The 19721-nt window shown below is 36.4% G+C and overlaps 1 protein-coding gene across 9 annotated transcripts in view; it reads left to right on the top strand.

The window, feature by feature from the left end:
- The window catches only part of RABGAP1L (RAB GTPase activating protein 1 like), a 249466-nt gene that overhangs the window by 31415 nt on the left and 198330 nt on the right, over positions 1-19721 (top strand). For all 9 annotated transcript variants that reach the window (XM_083846183.1, XM_083846185.1, XM_083846168.1 and 6 more), the window contains 4 exons: positions 4496-4562; positions 5391-5493; positions 7287-7453; positions 12043-12187. In XM_083846183.1, the coding sequence (XP_083702309.1) occupies positions 4496-4562; positions 5391-5493; positions 7287-7453; positions 12043-12187 (482 nt within the window). The remainder of the gene's footprint in view (positions 1-4495; positions 4563-5390; positions 5494-7286; positions 7454-12042; positions 12188-19721) is intronic.

Below are 19721 nucleotides of genomic sequence, written 5' to 3'. Positions count from 1 at the left end.
GGGTCTGGTTTTTTTTTTTTTGTTTTTCTCTTAAAACTGCCTTTATTAGAATTGAGCTTTTATTTTGGTGTTATTTAAGATGATTCAATTTGGATGTTATTTTTATCACCACAAACTTTGCTGACAAGAGTCATGTAATTGATATGACACACACAAGCTTGTAAGTCATTTTATATACTCTTGGAGCATAATATATATATAATGTTATATAGTAATACAATAAAAATGGTGTAAAAGATCAATTGAGCTTGCCTAAGAGAACACCAAAAGTCTCAGAAATATTTATAAGTGAAATTATAATGCAAAAAGGAGGTTGTTGCTAAAGAAATTTGGTCTCTGGTCTAAAGAGTTCCAGACTCTTTATTGACGGTCTCAGAAAATAAACCCGGTACCACTGGCAGAACCTCTGCTGATGCCACTCCCTGGCCTTCAGGCTGGGCCCTTGGCTGGGTTGGATAGCACAGGTTACCCACAGCCAAGATAGTCTGTCCCTTCCTACCTTTGTTGCTTGTTCTTGAACAAGCCCTGTGGAGCTTGCCTATTTTTATCTTGGTTGGAGCAGGTAAAGAAGCAATGTTCACTCCTGTCTCCCAGGTTTGAGTCATGGTGGCACTACGTTGGTTTGTTTCCCCAGCGTGGGATATCAAGTCTCTGTTTACGGGGTTCAGGAAGAAAATTCTGGTTAATAATTAGGGGGCTTTAAGAGAGTTGTTCTGGAGAGTGAAACAGCCTTTCATTCGGAGAGGTTCTAGGACTGACTCTGTTGGCTTTAAAACAATGGTGTTTAAATATACTGTGCTACCATTCGTACAGGAGAGTTACTTGCAAGTTATGTAGATATTCCTTCGGTTAAGGTCTAGACTTGATGTCCTTAGAAGTGATGTGCAGAATATTGGCTGGTTGCTGAGTGTTACTGGAAACTCTTATAGATCATGTTACCATGTTAGTGTAATACCACTGGCTTTATTGGTGGGTAGCATTCGTATTTATACAAATGAAAATTCATATTAGTGAGGAATAGCTTAAATTCTTTTTTTTACAGGTGTAGAAACTAGCTGAGTTTAAACAGAGTAGTGTACCTGCCTGTAGCCACTTGATAGCCAGCTCTAAGTGCAGAAAAGCCACAGGTCAGAAATGGCAGGACCGAAGCCCATGGTCTTTACAGGTCTTTCTGAAACCGAGGTGTGTGGTAGGGCGTTATCATTCTGAAGATGATGTTCATAACTGTCATTTTTGCTTCTGAAATTGGAGGCTAAGCATAGTGACAACTGTTTGTGTAAAACCGAGCTCCTTTGCAAGCAAAGGTCTTGAGCTCCTTTAGTTCAGTTAAACTGAGTTTAGTCTTTTGAACTTTGAAGAGAAGCCCTGACTCTTCTAGTAGCAGGATGTCACCAGTCATCATAAGTACCTATTTCTATGAGAGGCAGGGGTTGCTTGTTTCCGACTCCCGTTCTTTTAGAAGCATACTTCTCAAAGATTTTGGCTGGCACATGTCAGAACTTTTGTGTGCATCTGAGAGAAGCACAGCAAGAGCTGGGATCTGTGAGCTGTTGCCTTTGAAAAGCATGGTTATTTTGCCTACATCTGAACCTCAGCCTTAGTGTTTTCTTTAGTAGATGTGCCAGAAGCTGGTGACCCCTCTGTTGTTATAAGTTATAGCTTATTCTTAGCTATTTCTGCCTCAGGAACTAAAAATAGTGCAGTTGGTTTACTGTAACATTCTGCCTGGTCTAATTAGTCCTCCAGAGAAGTGGGCTCATGTGGTTAAGTACAAGTCCTAGCATCCTCGCTACCTTTGTTTTACACGGCACTGCCTTAGGCTGTATAGGTACATCTGCATTGCTGCCTAATGTTTCATTTACCACTTCACTTTTTAGGACTTCAGTAGTGTAGGAGTATGGGTAAGAAAAAATACCATTATGGTTGTAAGTTAATGTTTAAAAGTAATGAGGTAGAAAACAAAAATCATATATCCAAATGTGATGGGGCCAAAAGTAATAGATGGTGTAGTAATAGCTTATGTTAAGACTATCTTTTACAGTTCATATAGCATTATTGAAACAGTAATTGCTATTCTATCTCTGTTGATGATGGTGTTCTTGCCTGAAAGCTGTGAAACTATTCTGTCTTCACTACTTTCCTAAGACTATTCAAATGATGTCTTACAATTTCTGCTTGCTGAGAAATCTAAATTTTCCTTTGGATAACTGGCCCAGATGACAGAAGAGCTTTTGTTGAGCCTTAGAGAAGGTGGGAATGGGAGCTTCTCGTGGTGCTTTCCCATAGCTCTTGGGGGTACAGAGGAGAGGGAGCCAGACTCTTCTTGGGCATGCAGAGTGGTAGGATTAGAGTCAGTGGACACAAGTCACTTCCCTGGAAACTCCTCTGAGTTAGGCCAGTTGTTGTCAATACAAAGGGAGTTGAGCCCTGGAGCTGATTGCCAGAGAGGTTATTTACTTTCTGTTTTTTTTTCCTTATTTGAGATCTAACATTAAAAAGTCTGTGCTAAACAGCTTGCACCTTATGTTGTAAATACATAATTTGGTTCAATATTTTTCATTCATCATGGAGTATGCTCAAAGGAGAGAAGTATTAAGGTGATTTGCAGGAACTTCAGAACTGAATTTGTGCTTTCAGTAGTCAGGAAGTTCAAAAGTTTAAATGATTGTTCACAAATATTTCAACTTTTTTTTTTTTTCCTTTTAACTACGAATCTTTTTTGATACTTTTAAATGACTGTACTGGAATTCTGGAATTCAAAACCCTGGCTTATTTACTATCTTCATGGCAGAGTAATCTCATAGAGTTGCTAAATGGGCATAAAACTTCCTTTGTCTTTTCTGCTTAGGTTGCAAACTCTTTAAGGCAGAAGCTGCTTCCTACTCTTTTATGTATGCACATTTTAAATTGTGGGTAATGGTAGGATTCCTCAAAGTCTTGTTATCTTGATTTCCTTAGTAGGATGACAACAATAAAGCATTTTGGAGGGCTACAGTATGGAATATTGCGTACGATTCTGGGTCCCTCAGCTCAAGGACACAGAACTGCTTGAGAGAGCCCAGCACAGAGCCCTGAGGATGATTAAGGGAGTGGGGCATCTCCCTTACGAGGGAAGGAGCTGGGTCTCTTTAGCTTGGAGAAGAGGAGATGGACGGGTGACCTCATTAATGTTTTTAAATATGTAGAGGGTGAGTGTCAGGAGGATGGAGCCAGGCTCTTTTCAGTGACACCCAATGATAGGACAAGGGGCAATGGGTGCAAGTTGGAACGTAGAAGATTCCACTTAAATACGAGACAAAACTTTTTACAGTGAGGGTGACAGAGCACTGGAACAGGCTGCCCAGGGGTGTTGGGGAGTCTTCTTCTCTGGAGACTTTCAAAACTCGCCTGGACGTGTTCCTGTGTGACCTGATCTAGGTGTTCCTGCTCCGGCAGGGGGATTGGACTAGATGATCTTTCAAGGTCCCTTCCAATCCATAACATTCTGTAATACATTTCCTATTATGTGATCAGTAAGTAGAAATAAACAAGAGGTACGTCTTGAGATAGCTGCTGGTTGTTAAAATGCCATTAAAACCCAAGAAGAAAACATGACCTGTACCTAAAATGAAGGAGACAGTAGAGAACAGGCATACGTACAGAAGTGGTTATTGGGACAATGAACTATCCCAGGATACTTAAGAAGGTGATTTTTGCTCTTGGCAAATGGAAAGGGTGTGAGGAAGGTATGAGCCTACTTGCTCTGGTTTATCAGATCACTTCTGGCATGCAGTGAAGATAATGGGACTGGTATAGAATCTATTTGAGCAAAATTAAACCTAGCTGTTTGTGCTGGATTAGTACTGTGTGTCGTAGGGCTATGGTGTGTTTTATCTCATCCTAGTCATGTTAATCCCGTGTGTTGTCACAAGAGATCCGCAAGGTAAAAGATGAAGGCCATAAGTTGCAATCATGAAGAGCCCTTGCATCTGCAAAGTAGAGAACTTTGGTCTTAAGAAAGAGAGAACAAAAGTATAAAAATAGAGCAAATCCTTATTTTAAGGCTCTGTGAGGCTAGGTGATGCCACACCAGTGAGGTTATGAGTGATACAGTATGTGAAATTGTTACATTCGTTTAGTTGTATGAAAGCAATTTTAAATATAACTTTTAAATTCATTTTCTCTAGGGACTGAGTGAATTTGTTCTGTCCAATCTCTTACTAACGTACATGAATTGTTGGTATCTTTAAACCTAATATTTTAAGTTGTCTTTAAGAATAATTGTTTCTTCATAGGTTAGACATCAATTTCTGTTGTCTTTATTCTGGAAAATAATTTCATTGTCATTTCTGTAATCTATGTTGTGATATTTCCTGAGCATTACCATAACACTAGCAAAAAATTACTAAGAAAGATTTTTTTTTTTTAATTACAGGCAGTGGGTAGCTGTGTCATTATGTTCAATAAAATATTTTTATCTTTGAAATGCTAATATATTTTTAATAAAACTTCACAGATGCTTTGGGATGCTACTAAGCCCTGGACGAAATGTGAAGAACAGTGACATGCATTTACTAGACATGGTAATGCTTAGTTCTAACAGTCCACTTAGAAAGACATATTTGATTTAAAAACATGAAAATGAAAATGAAAAAACAAGCAGAAAAAGCACAACCAAATAAAAGTACCCCCCAAAAATAAAAAAATATAACTCCCATTGTTTGTTTTTGTTTGCTTTTGTTTCTTAAATCCTGGATTTTATATCTTAGAACTAGAAACAGATGGTATGTGTAATGGACAAAACATTTCAATTAATTTCAAAACCTGTGGCATCTGTTTTTGTTAAATGGATGAAGACAATGATGAGGTCAGCTGATAGCTGGTTATTACATATAACCAAGCTTTCTGTATTGTGTTAAGCGTGTTGCCTAAAAATATAGAGCAAGTAATTGAGTTGTTTTTATATATATATATGTATATATGTGTGTGTGTGTGTGTGTGCATATATATATATATATACACCCACTTGGGCATTAGGGAAGTGGTGTTTTTTTTCCACATTGCTGAAAACTTTGCCATTATTTGCTTCATTTGAATTTAAATTCTTGCTCAGAACTTGAAGTAGTCACTTGTCTTTTATAATAAACATTTAACAAGTATGTTGGTAAGCTGTCTTGCCTTCAGTTTCTTATATATAATATTTCTCTTTTTTTTTCCAATTATATATAATATTTCTTTTTTCTCTTCCCTATACCCTTTTTCAGTCCATTATATCCTGTTCTTTATTTAGGTTGTGTTTTCTAGATTGAACACAATGTTACTCTGACCTTCCCAGAACTATTTTCTGCACTCCCAGTCTCTTTGATCTACAGTCATGACTCTAGTAAAATCCTGTATGTTTTTATTTTTAGGAATCCATGGGAAAGAGTTCTGATGGGAAGGCTTACATAATTACCGGAATATGGAATCCTAATGCACCGATGTTTCTAGTACTTAATGAGGAAACACCTAAAGGTAATTTAATTCTTAAATTTGTTTTTTATGTGACATGAGTTTGATGTATGCATGTTCTCCTGGGAATCATGGTGTATATGTCTGAGTACATATACCATCATGTTCCAAGCGTCTATGGCTAAAAGCAGAACTTCTGTATATAAATGTATGTGACATAAAAATGCGATGTTCATAGAGCTATGTGTTGCTGATTTGGGGATACTAAACTAGTGTTTGGGGATTATGTTCCTTCTCCTGGTTATCAGGATTTTTGGTCTTAAACACTCAGAAGTTGTTTTTCCCCCTTCTGTAGTCAGCAAAGCAGTATAAAACCTAGACATTGCTATTCTTTTTCTTTTAACTTTGAAGTGAGCTGATTACGAATAGCATTACATCTCCCTCATCTTTGGGAGGGTGGAAGCGACGCATGGAAGTGCTTCAATATATAGCACAGTTCCTTATCCTTAGAATTGATGTTCTCTGACGTGATGTGAAGTTTGACTGCAAAACTGGAGTTTGCTTCCTGTCCCAAGGCAGAGCTCGTATCAGTTGCGTAAAGGCATATCTAAGTATATACAGTCAGTGGTGTTGTTCTTGCTACTCGATTTTCAAATCACGTTATTTCTAGTAGTGTGTAGGCTACTGTGTGAAACTACTTGCTGTGAAGCTTGACATGGTTTCCATTTTAAGATACGACTTTGTGTTTGCGTGTGGCTTTTGTTGTTGTTTTTTAAATTCCCACTTGCCTCTTTGGTCTTGTGAGAAATACCTCAATAATTTTCTCAGACAGGGTCTTCTGTAAAGCTGTTTTATTTGCGATAGCAGTGGTGGGCATCCTGCCAGCCAGGAGTGCTCAGCAAAAGTGTATCATAACCTTTTATTCCCTATTACCCAAAGCTTGATTCCTTCTGTTTTCTCATTGACTGAGTACTACGGGTTCACAAACTACTTGATGCTTATTACTATAACATATATGTACAATTTTATTTGACCAACCATTAATTTCTCCTATTCCTTTGGTGTTTTTTTTTTCCTTTTTCTCTCGTGACTAGATGGCCCATTATTTTTTGTTTTCACTGATTTCACACTGCTCCTCCTGTTTTTCTTAGCTATCCTCCTTATTTTGGGACAATGGGACCTTCCCCTTATCTGCTTAACATACACCCCACTGCTATGCCACTGTCAGGCCTGCACAATCACTTTAGAATATGCAAGGTTAGTGAAATTTTCCACTGCTAAAACACAACTTTGTCTCTCTCAGTCTGAGAAGACAAAAGGGCCTGGGGATCCATTATGTATGATTCTCAATATTTGGTTTAAAAAGCTGCATTTCCTGGATGATAGATACCAGTTGTGTTGCAAAATGATGGTTGCTAACCCTCTCTGTGATAAAAGTTTCCAGAAGCAACAATCCTTTTCTTGCTTTGTAAACCTGCAAGGTACACTTGGACTATTTCTGTGTCATCTTCTGGTCAGTTTATCCTGTGTTCTGCTCTACTTGAAAAAGTTTGAGTTATGCTTAAGTATGAGGGAAAAAATAGCATTGCATACTGCTGCTATGAAGATAGCTTAGCACAGAGAATGGGACAGGGATGGATAAAAAGTATCTTAATGCTGTTTTCCATGCGTGACACTTTGAATCTGTTTGCACAGATTTTTTTTCAAAAGAAGTCATCGGAGTTATCGTCAGATTAATAATTCAGATGCAACAGAATGAGTAATTTAATAGAAAATGGTTTCAGTTTGAACAACAGCTTGTCATTTATTGTTTTAATTTTTGACACTTTTTCTGTACATGACCTTTTGTGTTTTAGATAAGCGTGTGTACATGACTGTGGCAGTGGATATGGTTGTCACTGAAGTAGTAGAACCAGTGCGGTTTTTGCTGGAGACTGTTGTGCGCGTGTATCCTGCTAACGAACGTTTCTGGTACTTCAGCAGAAAAACCTTCACAGAAACGTTTTATATGAAGCTAAAACAGGTATCGTGTTTTTTTTTTTTTTTAAAGAAAAATTGATGCTGGGAGCATTTGTCTGTTTTAATTTGTCCTTTATAAAAGTTAGTATGGCACTGCACCTCAGTAAGGGTTTTTTAACTTGTTGAAATGTTAAAATGTTTAAATGGTTTAAATGGTTAAGTAGCATATAGAAGTGTTTGATGCCTTTGTAAACTGAATTATTATACACGTTGAAAGTAATTGGCTTTGTGGGCTTAAACAATTTTGAATCTATCAAATTCTCTATAACTTCATCAGACCTATGCACAGACATCTAAAACAAGTCTATTTGGTAAAATCAGGAAATGACATTAATCGTTCACTGTAAAATCAGCTAATACCTAACATGGAAATCCTGGGTGTTAAAGTTCAAAATACGAAGATAGGTGGTTGAAAGGATGTAATCAATTAAAGGCAGAGGAACCTTATGCAGTGGTTTGAGTTAGGCTATTACTACTATTTTTTCAAAGCATCTTGGAAGGGTGGATTTCTGTGTTTTCCAAAAGAGGAATTTGGAAGAAGGTTATCTGGAAAAGCAAGTTCTGATGCATGGGGAAGTTGCTGTCTTTTCACGCTCATGGTGCATTTTGTGCATACAAAATGCACTACATTGTTGTCCTTCACTGCCCTGGGACTTCATGAAGGGTAAGGGCATTATTGTTGCAATGATTTATTAAGGTATCATTGTTCATGCTGGTGATTGTAACCTTACAAAATGTTCAAAGAACAGTAAAGGAAAAAAAAAAAACAAAACCATTTTTAGGAAACTCTTTTCTCTGAAATACTTAGTTTGTCAGTCCGTGGAGTTCAATGTTGAAGTCAAGTTGTACAAACAATGCACCACTCTACAGGGGTGAGAAGTTAAGATGAGACTTAGAGTATAGTTGTGTATTCCCTCTGTTAGCTTTCCCAGTCCTGTGCTTGGGAGATTACTGTGCATTTATTTCTTCCTCAAGCACTAAGAGGTGATTATTCATCTCATCTGGTCATGTTTGTTCAATAGTTACCTACTGAGTAGACTGCTAAAGCCTCCTCTGTTCTGGCATTGGGTAAGGTACATAAAGTGTATGTCTTCCCATTATCAGTGTAGGACGATGTACAACACATCCTCGTGCAGAGAGTGTTGACCTGCTTTCTCCAAAGATTTACCATCGAATCATAGAATGCGGGGTTCTTGGTTCAAAAAGGGAACAGCAGAGGCTAACTGTATCATTTGCACTGGAAAAATGATCCATTATCTTTGACTAATGAAACCAAATAGGAGTGATTTAATTCTACGGAGCCTAGTGTGAATGTTTTAATTGTCATCATCCTGTGGGGTGTAGTAATGGGTCTGGCAAAACAAGCTGTGTTCATGCTATATAGCAAAAGTGCAGCTGTGTTTAACACAAAGTAAATAAATCTCATGAAATACTGTTTATGTAGTTCTTCTGCAGATTAGCATAGTAACTTGGAATTCAAGAAAATGTGAGAAAACCAAGTGTTATATGCAAATGTTGAGGATATCTACATTTTCAATTTAAGAAAAAATACATTTGAAGATATTACTTTCTCAACTTTTGGATACATAGCTATAATCAATTAACCTTTCCCCTTAAATCAGTTAAAACCCTACCAGTTTTAGTTTTAAGTACTATGGATGCTTTCGTTTTGCTTTCTCACCCCTTATAATGTGACAACACACACATGCCTCCCTTTCCTAAAGAAACACAAGCTTTTCTTCCTGCTGTAAAATTCTGAGGAGCTGTTCTGCAGACTTTCAGGGAAGGAACATTTTTAATCTCGGCAATCTTACTCCAAGATTAGGCCTTGGTGATGGGTGACAGGATCTCTGTGGTCAACTTGTAGCAAGTTGTTATTCAACCAATTATCTGTTGGGTAATTTGTATTGCAATAGCTGTTGATAGATAACTCAGTAAATAACTTGTAGGTAACTCTGAAAGAAGCTGTACCTTAGGTCACTTTCTTCTTTAAAACTAACTTTGCAGATGGCATTGAGATCAGCCACTTGTGAACCATTTGGGAAAGTAGTTGAACTCAAGTGGATTTTAGGGAACCAGGAAGCTTTTATCAATAGCCTCAGCTGTAAGGATAGATGTTTTCCTCTGTGCAGGACAGTGAATTCTGTGGTATAGTTTGCCTGCTGATGTAAAATCATGACAGCAGTGCTATCCATTATTGTACAAATGTAGCCTGTTTGACTGTAGATGAGAAATTCATTGATGCTGTCTGCCAGTTCTGAGCTCCAGCGTGCAGAGTCCTTGGCAAGAAGCTTTTGACTTGGGCTGTCTGAGCAAGGTGCACTTCCCAGTAAAGAAGCATCCATTACTGAGGTTCAGAAAGGAAGTAAGTAATGGAGTAGCATTTCCCAGGGTGAGACTTGCCGGTAAAGAGAGAAAAATCAAAACTCTGCTGAGGAAAGATTCCTACAGGCCTGCTAGTCTGAACCCAAATTTGCGAGGTGCAGTCAGGTATGAGGAATGGCATAAATGCAGGTTGCCGTGAGATTTAGGACTGCTATAAACATATTGCTATACTGCTGATAGGTATAATCAGAACATGATCTTTGGAAAGGTTGTTGTAGATAGCAAATTCAGGCTTCAGAAAAACAACTAACCAAGTTACTTGCATTGTATACAGATGGTCTTGCAGTTAAGCAGAACATGTACAAGGACCTGAAGACGCGCGATTCTTGTATGTTGTAGCAAAGTCCTCTCGTGGGTACCTCATGTAGCAATAGTACCTCCCATGCCTTACTCCATCAAAAATAAAAGCCACAGGTAGTGATGGTGAATAATGCTACAGGCATCAATATTTGATTGATTTAGCCAAGTACTTTGTAATTACATGATAAAGGTGTTCTGTGAGAATAAAACAAGTACAATGTAATAGCTTGCTAAATATTTAAAAGACAAAACAAAACAAAAAAAAAGCACCTTTATGCCTACATCCCAAAGTTCATTAAACACTTTGAGAAGCTCAGTCAGCAAAACTGGTTGATAGTTGGAGCCACATGACTGTCTTCTTCCAGGGTGTATCAGCTTTAAAGGAAGCAGATCTGAATGATTAATATCTCTGAAATAAAATAAATTTTCTCAGTATAAAATTACTTACGTTGTCTTAGTGCAAGCAGTCCTTATTTAAGCTACCTACCTGCATAATGTCAACAGCTTGTTGAAATTGCAAGTTCTGTTTAGCCATCTCCAGGAAAAACTGTCATGGAGTCGTCTTCCAACTCCTTCATAGTTTTGCTTTTGAATTAAATTGAATACACTCTGAGATTGTATTCTTTTTCTTTTTCATGGTTAATTTGATGTTTTTAATATGCTCAAAAATTGTCTTATTAGACAAGAGCACAGAACAAAATAGAACAAAATTTTGTGCTGGTTCTAGTTCATTTAGTATAGTCATTAGTTTGCATTTTGTACAATTCTCTGCAAGTATATTAACTACTGCATGTAACTGAATAATAATTGTGTTCAGAACTGTAACTCAGAGGAAAAACTAGAGTTGACTTTACTTTAAAAACTTGCAGCTTTGTATCCAGTGGGGTACGGGTAACTAACTGTTTTCATGTGAAAGTCTACTGAACATGAAAGACATAGATTAAATTCTGACCTTCTCCAGCTTTAAGTAAAAATAAAACAATTTCCCCCTGCCCCCCAACTTTTGAGGTAGTCTGCCTTGGAAGTTATCGAATTACCAGAGACAGATTTGGAAGAAAAGCTGCTTTTACAGGACAAAGTGCTTTCTGTTGAAAATGTTCTGGCCTCAAATCCATAGCTGCAGACACCACACTCAAAATTCCAAAATTTCCAAGTTAAATTACATGATAGATTAATGTATATACATGACCTTTACACATGTACACAGACATACGAGCATATATTTATATACATAATTAAACTTAGGCTACGAACACAAACTTTGTAGCTAGATACAGCAGATACATATCCCTATTGAGAGGAATATATTACAAATTATACTATCTGGAATAAAGATGAATTGGTCTGTTTATTTTTTTTTGGGTGGTGGTGGTGAAACACTAAGGAGTTCTTCACAATTTGACTTTCAAAAAGCATGAGTTTTTTTTGTTTCTTTAGTCTTGTCTTTACCTAATAAAACCCTTACCATTTAAACTTTTTTTTTTTCTCTAAGACATTTGATTCCCGTTTCTGTGGTGATGTCAGTTATCCCAGGTTTTTTTTCCTGCTCTCTCCTATTTTCTTTTGCTGCAGTTTGTCTTTGACCTCATCTCATTGTATTTGTGCTTAAATGGGAAAGCCTTTCTCTCATAGTTCTGAATGATAATTAAGATGGTGTCTAGGAGGCAGCTTTGGAAGTAATGCTGGTTTATTTGCAACTTCTGACTATAATCCTTAAAAGAGAAGCACAGCTATGTTTTACTGCCAGCCTACATATGCCATTACGAAGGAATCTGAGGGAGTCTTCCCCAAACTATTCTTTAGCCTTGATATGAGTATTTTTGTCTGTGTTTTGGTTTGGTTTTGGCAGACCATTAGAACTGTATTTGTCAATAGTGGGGTCCTATACATATGCGTATTTTGTTTTAGTCTGAAGGAAAAAGCCACACAAGTGCTGGGGATCCAATTTATGAGGTTGTCAGTCTACAAAGAGAATCTGCAAGAGAGGAAGAACTGGTCAGCCCAACAAGTGGAGGAGGGCCCGTATCATCCCAGGAGGATGAGGCAGACGAAGGTAAGAATAAGTGAGCACTCATAGTTTCCATGGATAAGACTATTATATTTCTGCTGTTAATTTACTCGTATAATTCTTCATATTTGTGTCTATTAGAAATACAGCTGGACAGTAAGATCACACGTATTTTCCTTCTAGCAGCAGTTCTTTAGCATTAGCATTTTTTCCCACACCATTATTTGGAGTTCTTCCAATATCAGCAGCAGACTGTACATGTGCATTTTTCTGTGCACTTCAAAATTTGTTATTGCTGCACTTGTGCTCTGCTAATAAGATAGAAAACATTTTCTGGAGTGTTTTTTCATCCAATCAGAAAACATTTGCCTTCAATGTAATGCTTAAGAACGACATTGAAATGGCTGGCTGTAAACGCCTATGTACAGGAAAACCAAACAAAACCAATGTGGAAATGGGCTCAAAGACAATTCCTCTGCCCCCAAACTGTGGGCCTAGCATGTGAGTTTCTCTCACTTATGAATGGGGCTTATCAAAATACTTCTAGGTTCAGTTGGTGATCACGTTGGGGTTTGCTGATGTTTGTGGAACCAGACTATTTGCCTTCCCATCCCAAAACTAACGGTTCCTCAGAGTATTTCCACATGTTTTTTGGGGCCCTTTGCCCACTGTAGTCTGTTAGTACCCTGAGGTACTGAAGGCTCATAGCCTTCTAAATAGGCTTTTGATGCCAGCTTTGATTTGTATATCTGACCTACCAGAACTTGTGATAGTTCTACAGTTATTCTTCACATTTCTGGCACTATTCTGTCAGTACTGTAAAAAGTCTTTCTTATTACAGTGGAAAAAGTCCATTTTGATTCTTACTTGATTGTAAATGGTTGGATATTAGTTTATGCAATGTGAATCAGAACCCTGTGATTAATGCAGGAACAGACAGATCTGGTTTCTCCCTTCTGTTTACAAGCAACAGCAACAACAAACACAAATCCCAGGTGATACTAGGCTTACAAGAACAGAGCTAACAGAGCTGGTCTTTGCAGAATTGGAAGCTTTCCACCCCTTCCATGGGAGGGAACAGGATGGGTATTGACTATCACTGTCATTCCACTATCAATTCTAAATAGTAAAAATACTATAATCTCTAACAGAGCTTTTGTATTAAATGGGTACGTGGGAATACTTCACTGATTATAGCAGGAATTATTTCAGATTGACCTTTGAGTCTTGTGGTTCTGCGTAGTGAAGTTCGACATCTGTGGCTGTTCTTTTTCTTTGCTAGATGTTAGAACTGTAAGAGAATGTTTTCTGGAGTTTGTTTGGTAGGACAGAGTTTAAGTAATTACTTGAACACTTTTTCTTGTTTTTAATATTGCTTCTCACCAAGAAGAGCAAAGTGCTGTTCTAGGGTTTGATGAATGTAGCACAATTAGCAATAATGTGGATATTATCCTCTTGGTGCTATTATAAAGCTGTTTTACTTTATTATAGGGTAAAAGTATTCCACTGAGGAATCTGAATTTAACTTTGGTTTAGCTTCCTAATGCTAGTTTCCATATTTTAAATGTAGATTACTTCCTAAGAGAAGACATTAAAAATATCATGATGTGACTCTGTTCTCATGGAAACTGCATTTAGAGCTATCTGCCTAGAAGTTAGCTATCCTAGTGGATATGCAGGTTAAATGAGTCACTGCCAGTTGTTCTAAATAAATCTCTTCATTCTTTTTCTTTCTTTTTCTTTTCAGGGTACTAATTATGATGATGGAAAAGAACTTGAGTTTACAATGTCTTGTCTTAGCCTTGGAAGAAGGCTTTTTCTTTTGTCTAATGTTAAGGCCATATAGATTTTTCTGCTTGCTATTATGGCAAGTGTGCATTATAAGGAATATTAGATAGGCCAGAGGCTGGTATTCCCATTTAGAGATATCGAGGATTATCATTTCTTCTCTTCTTTCTTTTTTTTTGCTATATCTTTAGCTACATGCTATATCCCCCCAGAACATTACTTAATTTAGTCCAGAAACACTATATACTGCAGTTTCATTTGTACAATGCTGTAAGAATGCATGTTTCATGTGCACCTTACCTGATTTCTGTGTACTCTGTACATCTTACTTAGTAAGATGTCTTATGTTAGGAGTATGTGAATAAAGATGATGTTCTTAAGTAAGCATTTTTTCAGTATTCTTGTTCTTTTTTGCTTCAATGAAAGGCCAAATGTATTTTCCAAAAACAACATTCTTAGCTTTTTTTTTTTTTTTTAAAATTTAGTCTCTTTTTTTTTTTATAGCTTTTCAGATGAAAAATGATCTTTGCAAAGACTTTGAGATAGCTACTTAAGAGATCTTTCAGGTCAACATGACTATTTTTTAAAATTTATTAATATCAGATATTTCTGGCAACCTAGCCTTGTAAGGTTCCCTGCTTTGGAGATAATGTTTTTTTTTTTTAAATAATATTAATAATTTCTTGTCAAAATATGGATAATTTTTCTCCTTGGTAAGAAGTTTTCTCTTAAATTCAGACTCTAATCGTAAAAGAAAGTTTCAAATAAAATAGATTTATTACCAGTAAGCTGAAAAGGGTACTTGTTAATATTGAATTATGAGTAGAACCTTGTAAAAAGGTGCAGAGCACTATTGAGTGAACTAACCTTTCTGCTTTTTGGTGTGTTAAGAATGAGTGAGAACACATATAGAAAGCTTGATTGCATGTTGCATTATTCAGAAAAGTCAAAGCTGCATGGACCACTTTTACTGTCATGTCATTCTATGGCAGGGTGAAGTGGCTGGCTGCATGTGTGAGCCTAAGGACTGGAGAAAACTGGTTTCTGACAAAAGCATTTGCAAGGAGAATGTAGTCCTAGAAACGTTTAAGTGGCGAAGGAGAAGAATAATTTCACTTATTTTAGCAGAAGTGCTGGTTAGACCATAGATGAAATCATGACCTTTGACTCTAATATTTTAATTACTTTTTTTTAAATAGTCTAACTTTTCAGGAGAATACAAGATAACTATTTGAGATTCACTTTAAATCAGAATACGGTTAGGAGCTTAAGGATCATTGTAAATAAGAGCAATTCTGTTTAAAAACACAAAATAGTCTGTGTTTCCAAAGTCTTTAAGCTGATTGTAATTAAGCTGAAGATCTTTTTTAATATTTATTTATTTATTTATTTATTTTCAGTTTTATGTGGTCCCAAGCCATTAATTGCAGGGTAAACGCTGCATGTTATGTTTAGTAGACATCCCAAAGCAGGTAATTCATGCTAGGTAAAAGGTAACATGCCTACCAAGTCTCCAAAAGAAGCTTCTGAAAATGAGTTGTAGATTGCCTCTAGAACACTCTGAAATGACTTCCAGGAATGCAGTACTATATGTGCTTGTGTTTTTTGATTTGTTTATTTTTGTTTTTTTTTCCTGCAACATTAAATTTCTTGATCTTTTAAGATGTTATATTTCTGACAGCTGGGAATTGAGCAGAGATCCATTTGACAGCACAGTGGATACTGATCCATAAACAGTTGGCTTAGACCAAGAAGGATCCTATTGAAATGTGTTTAGAGCTTAGCAATTGGCTTTTAATAAGGAGAAATTATATATAAATATCAAGCTGTAGGAGTAAGAAAGGGCAGAAGAGAAGAAATAACAAACATAATAGGGTAATGCTTTCTGTCTGTTCCCTCTAGTTATCTTGGCTCTATGTACAAAGAGAAGTATTCTACAATAGAAAAATTAATGTATAAGATATGGAAATTCAGTGAAATTTGACAATGAAAGTAGATTAAAAGGGTAGAGAATCCTGAAAGCTTCAAAGAAATTGAGATAGTAAGTTTTTGGGAGAGCACAAAAAGACAGGGTGGGTACAATAATTCAGAAGTGGGCAATAGTAAATGATTGGAGATGATCAGCAAGACTAAATTAAGATCCCGGGTCAAATGTTGTGGGTGGGTAGAGGCTGTTTTCAGGAATCAAAAAAGCAAAAGAGTAGAGGAGGTGGTGTTTTAGGAATCAATAGAGCTATTGAGAGTATTTTCTGATAAAACAGGGGCTTATGACCGGGGAGAGTATGAACAAACGAGGATGACTGACTGAGACAAATGCCATTAGCACTATGGAAATAATGAACTCTGCAGTTTTATCCTAATTAAAAATAGCTTTATGTAATTCATAGGAAATGTTTCTTAGAATAGCTCAAAGCAGAATAATGTTGCTAGGTACTAAACAAGATAAATCTATATTGGAGTCTTATTCTTACAATAAAAATGAACTAAAATTTAACAAATCCTAAATCCATTAGGCCATTTGGCTAGTGTTTATCTTCATCTTTTACGGAACTTCAGCAAAGGTTTCCTGTCTGATTTTTAAAATACAAGTGCTTTGGAGGAATGTGGATCTGTAGCTTCCAAATGAAAAAAAAATATATATTCTTTGTCATTTTATGGGCTGCACTATCCATTGTCTTGGATTTTCATGCCTTACAGCTTAACTTCTGTTATTAAAAATGTACTTGATTGACTTCTTCAGCTAGTTTTGTGCTGTCAGAAAGAATGTGATCACTTTGTTAATATATATTAAAAAAAAAAAAGGGCAGAGTACTTTTTTTTCAGTTTGCTCTGGAAGGTGTTATTGATAGTTACAGCTGTATTCAGATTTATTTGTGCATATTCAGATTTATTCATGCAAGTATGGCCTTTCTGTTAAAAAGGCAAGTATTTCAAATGTTTTCAATTTGAAGCAGTTTTGTGGCTTTGAAGTCAAGTATGCATTGTGATGAAGTTGCAGGGTTATATATGAAATGGAACCAACCTGAAAATTCTCCAATTTTCCATTGCAGATTTACAGGTAAATGGAAATACAGGGACAGTCACCGAGTAGGGACTTGTGTTCTTTCCTGTCATTTAATCCAGATCTCAGTTAGAGTTCATGTGTAAACTGGGTTTCCAGGCTAGGCCATCTAGAGCCGTGTGTGACTTTCTCTGGAGTATTGTATTCCAGAGGACGCACCTGCAAGGTGCTTGTGGGAACATGTTTTTTTTAGGGATTCTTTCCCTGGTAAAATACCTTGTTTCACTTTGTGAAGTTCAAGGCAAAATATCATTCCAGAATTCTATCCTGTCGTTCATGAATAGTGGAGGGGACTCTTTTGGCTTTTGGGGTTTATTCTTTGAGTGCACAGGTGAAATCTGGTTCTTTGATTTCAACCTTTTTTTTTTGTAATAGTTTACATAAAATAACTTCAGGTTGTGGTATAAGATAGACATTTTTCTCACAATAAGTGAGATTAAATTAAATTTGCATCTTGTCCAGAAGCAATAGCAGATTATTTTGAATGTTTCGACACTTTATTTCTGTAGTGGTCTTTTCCTTGTCTGCCTACAAGCAGTATGGCAGCTTAAAAGTTATTTGAAAAAGGATTTGCAATCCTGTTAGCTTCTTGGGAATTAGAGCTTCCTATTGCTAGAGGATCTTCCCAGGTGTCAGCCATGAGTGCCATGGCTTTGTGTGCCTCAGACTGCCACCATTGTGCTCATACAATTTCACATTTCATATCAGTTAAAAAAATAAAAATCAAGTGCCTTTATATAGAGGTGATTACAAAGACTTCTCAACAAACAGTTCCCCACAGCTTGTTACTAATAATTGTGAGGTTCTTGTCTCTTTTTAGGTTTGGTAATTAACTTTAGCTATTTTGTTCAGCCTTTGTATTTCATAAGCCAAGTGGCTTAAATACTGCCCTGGCATTTTAAATAAACATTGGGCAATATACAATTCTAATGTTTTTATAACGTTGATTTTTTTAAACGTAGGTATATCAAATGTGGCATTAATCTATACATTTTAAAAGTCGTAATATGGAAAATACAGAATAACAAATGGCATTGTCTTAGAATTGTGACAGCATCTCAAACATGATTTTTCTTGCGTGTTCTCAAAGCTGTCAGTTTTCAGACAGCACAGTACATGGGGAAGATGTTTATATTTACAAGAATACCTCCACTGTGCAGCATTTAGTTGGCTTTGTCATTTGTGTGGGAGCAAAACTACTGAACTGAAGTGATAATTTCCTCCACTTTTTATTCAGCTTTAAGCATTTTTACATCCAACATAGAGAAGTCATGGTGGCCCACTTGTATATTCGCTACAGGAGGGTAGGATCATCGCTTTGCACGTTTCTACACTCAGATTTGGCTGAGCAGCTCAGGTTTATTTTTGTGAATTTTAAATCAATCTTTTTTAATGTGACAGCAGTGCAGTGCCTATGTAGCAACTATATGATTTGGAACTAAGATATATGCTTAAATGCAGAATTTTTTATTAAAAAGAAAACAGCAGCTTGGCTAATGGGATTGATTTCTAAGGGGAAGGTTAGGTCCTTCGAGAGGTATTGCACGGACTTCATAACCCGTGCAAAAACCATTATTGTTTGCAGTGTGAATATGATGGGGAGTGAAATACGACATCATCTCTTCCACCTTCTTTCAATGCTTATCAATTGTAGGTGTTTTCGATCCGGGTTTTCAGTTGCCTAGAAAAGTAATTAAGCTTGTAGGTTGATTACAAAGTAATGAAAATTTTAGAATTTGTCAGCGTTAACTTCTGTTTGAGTGACACTAAGTAACGAGTGTATACATTTATAGTTCATAAAAAGGAATAGCAATAAAAATACTTTTTGCTATTACTTGTTAACTTTTAGGGGAAAACTTAGAATCTTTTTTGGTTTTGGTGTCTTTGTGTGTACTTCAGTAGCTGCTGAATTATTTTTCTTCAAGTTTATTGTGTAACTTAAATGTTAACAGAAGTTTCTTGTGAGCAAAATTCAGTGCAAGTTTTCTTTGTTCATATTCATAAAACTTTTTTTCTGGTTCTGATTAATTTTCTTCCAGCCAAATTGGGGAATATGCTGTATTTGCTCACTTTACTGTTGCAGAATTTACTGAGGATCATCATTGTGTAAATATATCACTTGAAAGGCATTTTGAAATATTTTGTCTTCATCAAAATACTTTGTAATGCATTAAAAAGTTGAATCTTTCTGCAAATCTACCTTATTTGATAATACAGTGAATTTCATGGCTTAAACTTTGTTTCACTCTTGTCTTTTCTGGTAAAACTGTAGCTCGTGCTCTATAATTTCCTGTTACCTTATAAATGGAAGCTTGCTTTTTTTGTGGCCTTTCTCACGATCCTCTTTCATTTCTTATGTACAGAATGATTCCATGTCAGTAACGTCTATATCTTTTTGCCCTGATAATATGCTGCCAACTTCAGCTCCCCCTTCATTTTTGTTCTTCTCCTACATAAAAATCAAGCTTCTCATTTTTGAATTATTCCAATTCTATTCACACCTATCTTTACAACCTAATTTCCTTCTCCTACAGGCTGCCCTGCTCAGGTTGCTCCAACTATATTATTTTTCAGTTCCACCTACTCTTTATTTCACTTGCAACAGCTTCTCAATTAAAACTCATTAAAAATCCTTCTTTCTTCTTCAGCTCGGTGCACAAACCCCACCTGTTCATTTTTTTTCCTGCTATCTTCATGCATTTCCAATCATTTTAGGATGTACTTGGCTTC

The sequence above is a fragment of the Anser anser genome (genome assembly GCF_964211835.1).
Source record: "Anser anser genome assembly, chromosome: 8".
NCBI classification, from domain to species: Eukaryota; Metazoa; Chordata; class Aves; order Anseriformes; family Anatidae; genus Anser; species Anser anser.
Note: the sequence above shows the minus strand (reverse complement) of the source record. Positions and strands in the feature narration are given on the sequence as shown.